This window comes from Planococcus citri, chromosome 5 (genome assembly GCF_950023065.1).
Source record: "Planococcus citri chromosome 5, ihPlaCitr1.1, whole genome shotgun sequence".
Taxonomy (NCBI): domain Eukaryota; kingdom Metazoa; phylum Arthropoda; class Insecta; order Hemiptera; family Pseudococcidae; genus Planococcus; species Planococcus citri.
The window spans coordinates 21,712,405-21,725,224 of record NC_088681.1 but is presented as its reverse complement, the minus strand read 5'-3'; the positions used below and the strand labels follow the sequence as shown (position 1 = coordinate 21,725,224).

Genomic DNA, 12,820 nt, shown 5'->3' with positions numbered 1-12,820 from the left:
CCCTCTGATATTGTCCTTGTCACACTTTTTAGATGCCCACACCTCACATTCAATTTCTCAAAACCAAAAATGAGACAATAGTGATTTTTCACCTCCCCAATGCATCTCCACGAATTCCACTCACTTCCGTTTCCACCACGATGTGAAAACTGACTTCGATTCGCTCTCCTCCATCCTCCCCTTCTCAACACCATTGTTCAACTACACAATGAAACTTCACCCAGGGCAAGGGGGTGGAGCACTCTTATGTGTAAATTACTTATTCGCAGGCTACGTATGCAGTTAAATTCTCTTTTTACGACGTAATACGTAGCTAGGTAAGGTAGGTATCTCTTTAGCCACGATTTATCGCACCACATACACGTGTTTACACTTTATTCCACCGACAACACATACATACACTTTGAAAAAACGTAGATACCTATCCTACACTTCCATATACACACACACAGTATATCAGCTTCTCAACACTATACGCAGGTAATAGGTAGGTATAGGGCACAGGTAGGTACTTTACCATTATACGAATGTAATATACGTATTACTTTGAACACCTCCCCCTTTCGAAACTTCGAAAGACACGCGTTCGGTGTGCTTAGCACAACACAAATAAAATCGTCGAAACGATATATCGTCTTATACCACCACCGTGTATTTGTATTTGATTTAATTCAACAATTTGAAGGTCTCGACGCCGTCCTGGCCTGGCTAAGAGAGTAAAAAAATGTACAAATAACGCGAAGCAATAAGCGTCGCGACAACGTGAATTTTTTTCCACACAAATTCGTGGTAATCCACCTTAATAAGGTTGGGTTTCCGTTTTTCATAATCTACGTATCTCCCTCTACGCGTGTCTTTCTCACTCAATCACTATAATATACTCATTCACTCATATACTTACTCTATCTATATACGAGTATTATCGCACCTCCACCATCTGCGCTGCTTTTGCTGCAGGTCTTCGAGTATCTACTCTACTCGTACTTCGCCTCACCACCTCACCTAGAGGTGTACGTGTTTATCGCCGCAAAGAACCATCGTATTATATCGAGAGAGCTCCAATTCTCAGAAATTTGCACTACGAGTGTTTTTGCCAGAGTGTGTGTGCGAGAATGGTGTACTCGTATTTTTTATTTTTAAAACTCGAATGCAAATAGCGGTATAATTATAGGTTGCTTTGCGTCATCACACTCTGAAGTAAGGTATTGTCGAAAATTTTTCGGCACCAGTTGAAAAAGCAGACGAAATACGCTAAGAAATTGAATCCGAGACAGTTGTCCCAATATACAATGCATTCTTGATTCTACAGAGAGGGCTAATGAAATTCTGAATAGGGACACGTTCAAAGGAGTGAAGAAAGGAGATGGGGGGGAAGAGGATTCTCACATTTTTCAATATAGAACGAACAAAAAAATTATAGAAAACCTCAACACTTCTTAGGCTACGGTTATTCTGAATTAACAAATTTTTTTCGACCAGAAACCAGAAGAGTTGCAGGAAATCAGGTTCTTGAATACTACACTGCCATATTAATGATGGAATTTTTACGACCGATGTAATTTTTTTTTATCGAATGGGATGGTCTCGAGGTACCGCTAGTCTAAAATTGGCAAAAATATTGATCTTTGCTCTTCGCAACCCAACTTGATTTACGAGAAGTGACTTCATCATTTCAAAATACTCGTTTTGTAAAACTGCTGCGGATAATTCACCATAATGTGTTCAGTTCAGATACCTAACACAAATTTAAAAAATTCCAACATGAAATCGGAAATTTCAAAAAATTCAAATTTGTCATAAATAGGTTTTACCAAAAAACCATATCATCTAGGCCATTCGATCAAAATGACGATTTTTTTACGAAATTTGAGACCAATTCGTGAACATTTTCGGCCTCAATAAATAGAAATTGTGACGTTTTCCAACATTTTATCAACTAAAATACAATTTTATCATGATGTTTGAATGTCTCCTTCTTGTTTAAATAAAATATGAAGTAATGAAAATCGAATGAAAGCCCAACATGTGCAAATCTTTCATCACAATTCACAAACGAGATAGTTGAATTTTGAAAAAACCATGCTCTGCTACCATATAACATTTTCAACATAAATTTCAAAAAACTACGCTCTGCTACCATACAACATTTTCAACATGAATTTCAAAAGAACCACGCTCTGCTACCATTTATAACATTTCCAACACATGGTGAAATTTTGAAAAAACCACGCTCTGCTACCATTTACATATAACATTTTCAACACATGATGAAATTTTGAAAAAACCACGCTTTGCTACCATTTATAACATTTTCAACACTAAGGTAAATTTTGAAAAAACCACGCTCTGCTACCATAAAACATTTTCAACATATTCAAATTTGAAAAAACCACGCTCTGCTACCATTTATAACATTTTCAACACACTAAATATCAAGCACACGACCTTTGAATGTCAAAATTGAATAAATTGTTTTGTCTTCCACTTATACACAAGATGAAAACCCAGGTTCACTGCAGGACTGTCCATAAAATTGGATGTTCTGCTACCATGTACAGAAAGTAGTTACCCTTTCAAAACATTTCCACAGAATTTTTTTGTCTCAGATTCAGATTGTGAAGACAAATTTTGAGGATACTTCTCTCAAATTCAAGCATGGAAAATTCGATTCTTTCCACTTTAAACTGTCTTTGGCGAACAAACCTATAGTCATTTTTTCCCAAGCAAGCCCGGAGACCCACTAAAAGCAGAACAAATCCATCTACAACAAAACCCAAAGGATTGATAATAGCCTAATTTCCAACTCTCACGAACACTAATCACTAACAACTAGCCTAGCCAGAATAACCACGTGTACTCGGCTATACACAGATATGTACATACGCGTTCAATCTTCTTTCAAGCCGATAATAACACAAACGAACCATCTCACACACGCTTCAGGTCAGGGGAAAACCCATCATTGGCATCATTCATTCATTAACTTCGCTCGGTCAACACTTCACCTTTGAAGTAGGGTTAAACGAGCCTTGGCCCGCTTCTCGGTGCTTCCTTATTACGCCCGCGCACACGTTGCACCTCTGACTCATCATTTTCAACGTGCTCTCTTCATTCAGCATCGTGTACTCGCGTCATGACTCGTGCAAAACAAACCACGTTGAGCGTGCACATGTCACGATGGCTTTGGCTGGCTGGTGTCTGAAAATCTCAAAACCTCGATAATTATTCCTCGCGTACAGTACTCGACTCGTCCAAGCCTCGAAGGTGTAATTTTCCAACAAGCTGTCTTTGATTTTTTTGCACACTTCACCGATGTCGTTTGTCTTCAAGAATAATATAGAGATAGCATCTCGATGCTCTTGGCCTCACCCAAGCTACACGCTGTACGTATCGCCGACGACCTCATATACCATACGTGAACGTATTTCACCTTATTGGTAAACCATTTAACAACGACGACGACGAGTAAACAAACATCGTGCCACAAGTAGTAAAATATACGTAGGTAAAAAAAAAAAAATCCGGCTGGTTCGATTTACGTCAAACTACGTAAGTAAATAAAAAAACGCACACGCGTACGCTTTCCAACCGCGTATATACTCGTAGTATTTCACCAGCTGTGCGGAAAGCCTCTTGGATTGGGAAAATCGCAGAAGGCGGGAAAGAGGATCGGATCGGATCTGTTCGATCAATCATCGAAAAATTTCGCCCAAGTCGTGTCGTATCACGTAACGAGGAGACTTGACAAGTTGACAACCCTCACACTTCACATACGCAAGCTCACACCCTCAAGTTACGAAAGTTCCAAACTAAACGATCGAACCAACCAATCGCAATCGACGTAAAAAAAATCACTATTACATCATATTATGATTAGAAGTCGAGCCTTCAACCAAAAAATCGTAGGTACATACCTGAGAATAATCCGGAATACCCATTTTATGGTAGTAAGATTTATCGTAACTCCAATTAGTATTCGTATCCGTGTACATGGTGGTTGTGGACATAAGATCGTTTTCCCAAGTATTCCAAACTGGAGAAGAATTGGTAGGCACAAGTTGTGACATTAAAATAGTTTTAGTCTCGTCAAATGAAAAATAATTCGCGTATAAAATCTAAATTTTCCGAAGACTACGAGTGTTTTCTTTTTCCACGCAGAAGAAAGAATGAAAAAAAAACCGAATTTTCAACAAAAAAAATTGCGAGTTTATACGATGACAACAACAACAATGATGATGACAAAAAATAAAAACAAAATTCTCGAACGAAAAAATTTCGCACCTTTTATAAAAATTGCGCGATGTTTTTTTATTTATGGTTCGCGTTCGACTTTCAACAACAATCACCACAAGAAGAACCTCAAACCAAAACCGTACGAATCTCAAGTGCAATTAACGAAGACTGAACGAGCTCGGGACCATCGCACACGAATTCATTAAAACGTTAAAACGCACAAGGCACAAGCTAACAACAAGTAGTACGTATTTTTGCGTCAACGCTGCCGTGAGATACTCCGCACCACCCGGCCACTCTAAGTGGTTGGGTGGGAGCTAGGGCAACTCGCGCAAGACGCGGACAGGGAGGTGTTATCTATTTATCAAGGTCGTCAGCCGTATATACAGAACTACGTCAGAGTTCTTTACTTGGCACCAAAAAAATATACATTACCATTATCCATCGTCTTATAAATGTGTGAAAGTGGTAAATTTCTTCGAAAGCCCAAAAAGCCCGGTCAAATTTAACGCAATATGGGTTTTTTGGCGCGTAAATTGAAACGTTTTTGGAAAAATGGCGGGGGAATGTCCATGGAGAACATCGTTGACAGCAGAGGGCTGATTAGAATCTAAACTACACAAACGAAGGAACCATCAGAAGCGAGCAAAATACCATCTTCATTCAAAAGGCAAAAGGGTAGCTTATGACCTTACATTGTCTGGGGTTCCAGCACCTCAAGACATCAAGACTGTCTTATTCGTATTTTGATGGAAAATGGTCCACAAAGGAGGCCACAAGCAACGCACTATGCCGTATGCCGCCTAAAAGAATCCAAGAGAGCCAACTCCTCCAAAGAAGTCAACAGTTACTGAATGTGCAGAAAATCCCTCCATTTTGTTGACATCATTCGAGACATCAGGAGGTTTTCTCAGCACATGACAGTACCTTACCTACTTCAAAGTTCAAATGCATTGAAAGACATCACTGGCTGAGGAACTTCTTCAATAACACTGAAAAAGCTGACTAGGGAACCCTTCGAGACTGGAAGGTTTCTTCTATGATACCAACAATTTAAGATTTCATTTCCTAATTGTAATTACATATAGTCAAGTTGGTAATAGAACGTTTCTCAGCAACAGTCACCCTTTGGGGAGAAACTTGGGGTTAATCACCTGGGTCTATTTCGGAATTCCTGAACCTGGATCTACTGGGAAGCCCTTCAAACAAGTCACACCCAAAGCACATTCTCACAAGACAACTATTGAACCACCTTTTTAGTTGTAATGACCATTAAATTTTCACCCCTGCTAATCGCTAAACCTCTGTGGCCACAAATTCCAAAATACGGCCATTGGAACGAATCGAAAAACGAAAGTGGAGAAATGTTGACCAAATTCAGAGGAGACCTTCATTTTCACTATGAGTTAAAAGTCACTCAGAAAATTTTTTAGCTTCAGAGGTGTCTCTGAAGAGGAGGCATGGGTCCTCAAAGAGGGAGAATTTCTTTTTTTTAAATCGTTGTTTTTTCTGTCCAGCCACAACCCAACCTGATTTGGAAAAAATGGCCCAGTTCCAAAGGATAGAATTTGAGTTTTTGCGTCCAGCCAAACCATTCTCATGAAAATCCAAAATCTCTTTCGAATTTCTACTGAGTGATTTATTTTTGGGTAAATTCGCGTTTTGAGATTTTTTTTCTAAAATACCTACATACTTCGCATTAATTATGCCATAACATTGAAAGATATCATCTCTGAAACTGGGAAAATATTTTTAAATTCAGATTTTTTGGACATACTTAAATCAGGGCTCGAACAATTTTTTTCAAAGAAAAAAAAACACTTGCTCGAAAAATTTACACAATAAGTAAGTGACAGAACGCAAAAAAAAAATATTTTAATTTCAAAAAAAAACAAAACAGATTATTACAAATTGAAATGTTTCGAATTTTAATTTTTCAACAGTTGAACTATATATTCATGAAAAAACGAGACTTTTAAGTTTTAAACAATTTTTTGCAACAAAAAGAGAATTTCCACAATTTTTGACAAAAAGGTAATTTTTTGGCAAAAACAAAACGAGACTTCCACACTTTCAACAAACAAGACTTTTTATGGCAATTTCTGGTAACAAAGCGAGACTTTTGAACAATTTTCGAGAAAAAAAAGACTTTTCGAAACTTTTTACAAAAAACAACAATTCTCAGCAAATTTTTAGAATTTTTTACAACTTTTGGCAAAAAGCAAGACTGACAATTTCAGCAAAGATCAGGAATTTTTGGAAAATGTCAAAAAAGTTAATTTTTCAGCAATTTATGCAGGTAAAAAAGCGAGGTTTTGGGATGATTTTTGAAAAAAAATTGAAAATCTTTATTGACGAATCGCTAAAAAACGAGTATTTTTTCAAAAAGCAAAAAATGACAATTTTAGCAAAACTCAAAAATTTTAAGGATTATTTGCCAAGAAATTACTTTTTTTTAAAGATGAGCCTTTTTTGCATTTTTAGGTAAAAAAAAATTGACACTTCTTTGCAATTTTCAACAATTTTGGATAAAAAAAAGCGAGACTTTTCAAAAGTTAAAAAGCTAGTATATTTTAAATTTTTAGGCAATAAGCAAACCTTTTGGAATTTTTTACAAAAAAAAACAGAAAATTTTTTGAAAAAAGTAAGACCGAAAATTTTTTCTTGCCAATTATTATTGGCAAAAAAATGACACTATTACGCCATCTTTGCTGGAAATGGAAGCCTTTAATCAATTTTCGGTCAAAAAGCGAAACTTTGTCGTATTTTTTTGGCAAAAAATCGTGACTTTTGGATAATTTATAGGAAAAAAAATTTTCAACCGCTCAATAGAAGTCTAAGAGAAGCCTTGGATTTTAATGGCAATGACCTGGGTCGACTCAAAATCTCAAATAAATTATATTATCTTTTAAAACCAGTCCATCCCTCCACCCCTCAAAAAAAAAGGGAAAAAACAAGTTGTGCAGGAAGAAATTGTCGTAAATTTTACAAAAAAAATCACAAATAACTTACTCATTCTCATACGATCGCACATATTCTGATACTCTTACAGCAAAAATTTTGTACTCACCTAAAACAGAAAAAAACACACAATATGGATTAGTTTTATTTCAAATTTCAATTAATCATCTCATGATTCTGCTTATCTATACGTTGGAACCTCCTATTTGAGTTACAAATAGGATTAAAAAGCTAGCAAAAAAGCAACATTGGCGCATGTTTCGAAGTTGACACATTAGCCCCATAAGTCAGCAATGACACATTGCCTGTTTTTTATTTTTTCATTATTTCTGTGCAATTTAATCGCTGATAATACCTCCAGTTTTCAGTAAATTCATATCACAACGAAAGAGTATCTTTTTTGTTCGTGTTCAAAAAAATATTAGATACGTCTTCACTCTTCAATTTTCAAAGTGAACAAATTTCGGGAAAGTGAACTTGAAAAAAGGTAAGTAAGTTGCCTCTCTTCGTATGGAGGAAAGTAATAATTTTGATTGGTGATTTGATTTAAACTTCGCATAAATTATTTTCCTATATCTTCCATGTTTTGATTTATTCTTAATTTTGCATAAATGTACATTATTACAGTGTCTCTGCCTGGTGATTGCCCCCCCCCCATTCTACCATATGAAATTTCACTCTGATGCCCATTTTGTGACACCATTCGAGTATGTACTAGGTGATTGAAAAATCTTTTAAAATATTATTTTTCTGAAAAAAAGAGATATCAAGTGTTTGCAGGTTATAAATTTTCTAGCCTGACAACCACTAAAAAGAAACAGCAGGTATTTCATCAGCAAATCAGAAAACCCTTTCACAGTATGTAATCTGATTAATCACATTTTCTTTATCCCACTGCACTTGTTGATATAAACGTACCTACGAGAAATACTTGGCATCAACTCGATATCGAGTTCACCGCATGCAAAAGATCAGTGGGAGAAAATTTTTTCAACATTAGTAATAATTTTCCTTCTCGTTCCAGTTCCCTCGCTCCCCATTCTTGGCGTTTTTCCTTACTCTGCCCCCGCCAACCCTCTATTAGCACAACTCTTTATACGCACAGATACCGGAATATCCTCGTACATAGAATTTTTTTCAGACCGGTTGTTTAAGCTTCCTTTATAGTGGCGTTAAGCTGGCAATAGAAAATTTCTACAGAAAATCGTGGAATTTTTTCAAACTCAATTTTAAGCACTTTTGAACCTCTAAACTTGTAAAATAATAACATTTCTTATAAATTCTGATGATTATTCACTTTAATAAAAAGTTTTCAATCTTCATTTCATTCATCACTTTTCTATGGAAAAGTTAAAAAATTTTGACTTTTCCATAGAAAATTGATAAAATTCCACAGCCAGTATAAATGCTTCCATATGAATGTACACATTTGACTTTTCTGTAGAAAAATTCCACGGCCACTATAAAGGAAGCTTTACTTATGTAGTTCTTATCTCATACATGTTCAGAACATAAACGCTTTTTAAATTCGCGTTAAAATTTTTTCAATTCGAGATATTATAGTCTAGGTACAGGTAGGTGAACGTTGGTTAGGTGTACGCATTAAATTTGTCATTTTTTTTTGTTCTCGAACGGAATTTTTTTGTTTCTTGGCTTCGTAACGGGATTCTTTTCTTTTTACGCGGGTCGTTGTTTTTATTATCGCTCGAGTACCTAATGGAATTCTATAGATACTATTTTTTCATTTCATGCAAGGCCAAGGCGAAGGTGTGGGTTCTTTCTTTTCGTCAACTTTTTTCTTTGTACAGAGAATATTCGAGTACGATAATATATTCTCGATGTCTTTTTATACGAATACGTCTACTTCGTATGTATGTATATTTAAATCGAGTACATTATAAAAGTAGTACACGAATAAAATTGTACCTCACCCCTTCTTATATATTAATTATACTAATATACGAATACGAATGAGGTATTTAATTGCCGACTGTCATAATTAGGCGATTATCTTTATATCAAGTCGTGTCAACCCAACAGAATATACCCATTTACTTAACTTTTTGCAAAGCTATTGGCCACAGTACCTCGCAACCAGGCAGAGCAATGCCCTCTTGTGATAATTGATTTTCTCGTACAGGTAGCTGAAATTTATACGCGAAAATTTTGCACCTAGAACTACAATATTCTTCAGTCAATCGAAACAATGTAAGCGAATATTTTATCGTTTTCGAAAAAATTTCATTTCAAGGTCTCGTTCAATATTATCTATCGTCATTTTTCCACCTTCGAATTCGAAAACATTACGTTGTCTTGTTTTGAAGCCTATAAATCTACACATTTGACAAGTTTGTGGATCAAGTTGTGGGGAAAAAATCGTCGATGGTTCGATTATTCGATGAAAATTTCAATCGAAAAATTGATAGTTGATGAATACTCGAAAAAGTTTCAGAAACATTTCCCCTGATTTTTGATTGAGGAAAATTCAAACATGGATATGTTTTTTGCGCAGAGGGGTCTTTTCAAAATTTCAGTGACGCTTACAAATTGAAAAAAGTCGGTAAAAAATTGAATTTTGGTCACTCAATATTTAATACGTTATATCAGACTTTTAGAAACTTGAAAACAATTTCAAAATCCATGATTTAAAACCTCTTCAGAGAGGAGTCTTTACACCCATTTTCCCCACTCCTCCTTCTCAATAACATTTTTCAGAAAATAATATTGACCAGGAAAAGTTTTACCAAGGGAAGAGGAGGGAGAGATGAGGATTAATTAATTTTTGCAATTTTGTTGAGGAAAATACGTAAGAACTAGGAAGTCGTATGTACAGAAATGGTTGGAAAAAACTCAACGTACTTCAGTTTCTTGGAATTTGAAAACACCCTCCCTTTCTTTCCCTTCCTCACTTCATCTTAAACCCAGCCTCAAGTTTCTAAAAATTTCTATCGATTCTACGTATTTAAATTATTTTCTAGCTGATAATTCTGAAATTATTTTTACTTATTTGATAAGTACCTGCAATTCCCAACGATTTCAGATTTTTTTTCACTGATGCTGCGTTTAAATTTTCGTTCTTTAAAATATAAAATCATAAAATTTGAAATTTTTACTACTTTAAAACTCTAAAATTCGCGTGAACTATGTATATCTTCGAAGTTTATGAAAGATTTGAATGCAGTTTTTTTTTACGATTATTATAAATTTTATGACCACCGAGTATAGCGAAGTTTTTCGAATATAATTCTGTTTATCGTTATTTTAACACGAAAATTTTTCTCTCGCAAAAGTACCCACGTAGGCATACAACAGGTCGATAAAAATATCAGGTATATTTTATTTTCAAAGCATAACTAAGTTTTCTCAATGCAAATCTATTTTTCAACAATAAAATCGATCACCTATGGCAGAAAATAGTGAAACAATGATGCTTTTATGGCGAAAAATACACGTTAGGTAGGTACTTGAACTTTTATATGTATTTCAACAAATCTGATAAGATGTCTCGTATTCTGAGAAATATCCAAGACTTTCCAAGACAGTTGGAAAATTCGAAGCTCCTTTACTCCCCAAAAAAACGATAAGAAATAATTTCATCAGATAAATATGATTCATAAAGTAAGTACGAACCGACGTGATTCATTTTTTTAGATCGACTTTCTTCTCAAATTTGAGGAAATTTTGCTCGAGAATTCATTTTTTGTTATTTTTCCATAACTCGATTCAACTTTGATTACTTCACAAGTTTATTTTCCACAATTTGAAATACAGATAAAAAAATTGCAATCGTATTCAGAATATTGCATAAACACCCTTCTCTTCTCACCCTAGTCCTGAACCGAGGTTTTTTTTGGAAAATATTACATTTCAACAAATTCAACTTACGTAGGAATTTCCACGAAACACCTTTCACACCCAATGAGATGATTTTTTTCAAAGAAAAGAAAATCGTACCAACGATGATCTATTTACACAAATATTCATGCAGATGTTCCTCTAGTATACACCAACCATTATGTGCATACAATAAAATTGTACATTTACTTACTCGTGCAAATCTACGTAGCTATGCTAATAAACTGAAAAGACATTAGCACGATGAAACAGACAAGATGAGGCGAAACCTGATGATGGTTTAAATGGTCCACACCGAACCGGTATTTCCGCGACTAGTTCAGCTTGATTTTTTGTAAAAGGAAAGAGAAGTGAAGGAAGGTTTGCCCCCATCGAGCAAAAACTTCGATTAAAAATATATTTCCTCGATATCATCGACGATTCCAAAAATTAGGGAAAAACTAACCATTTAGGTAGCTAAATAACTATAACGTGATATAACTCACGTAATGCAATCAATACGCTAATTGTTCCTCGTTCGTTAGACTTCGTGGGATGATTTCTGAGAAAATAATTGATTCGAGTTCATTAGACACTGAAGTACCTGAAGTAGATACATAGATAGGTACTAATAATAAAGGTATGCAAACGGTTTATGACCCGTTATGGGAATCCAGGTGTTTCAAAATCAGAAATTAGGCAACAATTTTTTATGGAATATGAGATGTTTAATTTTATACACAGGAGAAATACGTGAAGCAGATGAATAAAATTTAAAAAATAGAAATTATTGGTTGGAGAAATTTCTCTTCGAAATCGAAAAAAAATTATAGTAGGCACAAAAAGTACCTAAAGTGGATTATTTTCAAATTGAAAAAAAATCAAGCCATCGTGAAAAATTTTCAAATTTGTTTGAAAATGAAGAAAAAAGAAAGAAATATTGATTAAACTCAGAGAGGGAAGGAAAGAGGGAGTAAATTTGCTACTGCAAATAATTCAGAACAGTTTCATTGAAATTCGCGCAGAAAAATTGAAACCAAATACCTACTCAAAAATATTATACGAATTGTTCGATTTTTTCTTGAAATTTGGAGACTTATTGTGTGACTTGGAGGCGAGGGGAGGAGGTGCTATCAAAAAATCAAGTTAATGAAATAAATTCAAAATCAAATCTTCTGAAATCGCAGGAAAACCACACGACTTGATCATTTCTTTCGAAATTTGAGTACTTCTAGGGGGGGGGGGAGGGGGGACTTTGGGCATCAGAATTGAAAAAGTAAGTTAAAATTTGACATCAGTTACGTTTATAAAACCCCAACAAACCAAACGTCACACAAATTTTTCAATTTTTTTGAAATTAAGGGAATGGGGTCCAAGAGGTTTTTATCAAAAAAGTAAACTGAAATTCGCAATTAGCCCTATCGAAAAATCAACAAGCTATATGCCACATTATTTTATTTCATTTTTCAAAATTTGACCAAATCAAAGGAGGGCTGTCCCTCAAACTACTGAAATTTAGAGAACAAAAAATTCAAATCCATTTGATGAGAATAAAATGTATAAATCGATTTTTTCCAGATTTTTAAAAGGCTCCAAAACTGAAACTGAGTCTATTAAGGTTGAAGTGAGATACCTATTTTAAAGAAAGTGACAAAAAGTGGAATTTTTTGAATTTTAGGAAAAAATGAAAACTTTTCTAAAATATTGACGAAAATTGAGATTTAAAAAAAAATCTGACAAAAAATCAGAACGATTGGAAAATTGAGACGTTTTCGAATTACTGGAAAAAATT

General features: G+C 34.8%; 1 protein-coding gene across 2 annotated transcripts in view; it reads right to left on the bottom strand.

Moving 5' to 3' along the window:
- kay (transcription factor kayak) overlaps nt 1-12,820 on the bottom strand; it is a 54,954-nt gene that overhangs the window by 25,008 nt on the left and 17,126 nt on the right. The window contains exon 1 of one of the 2 annotated variants that reach the window (XM_065365166.1): nt 3,915-4,478. The exons of the other annotated variant lie outside the window; for it this stretch is intronic. Within the exon in view, the coding sequence (XP_065221238.1) occupies nt 3,915-4,067 (153 nt within the window). The 5' untranslated portion in view covers nt 4,068-4,478. Of the gene's footprint in view, nt 1-3,914; nt 4,479-12,820 lie in introns of those variants that run through there. 2 annotated transcript variants of the gene reach the window in all.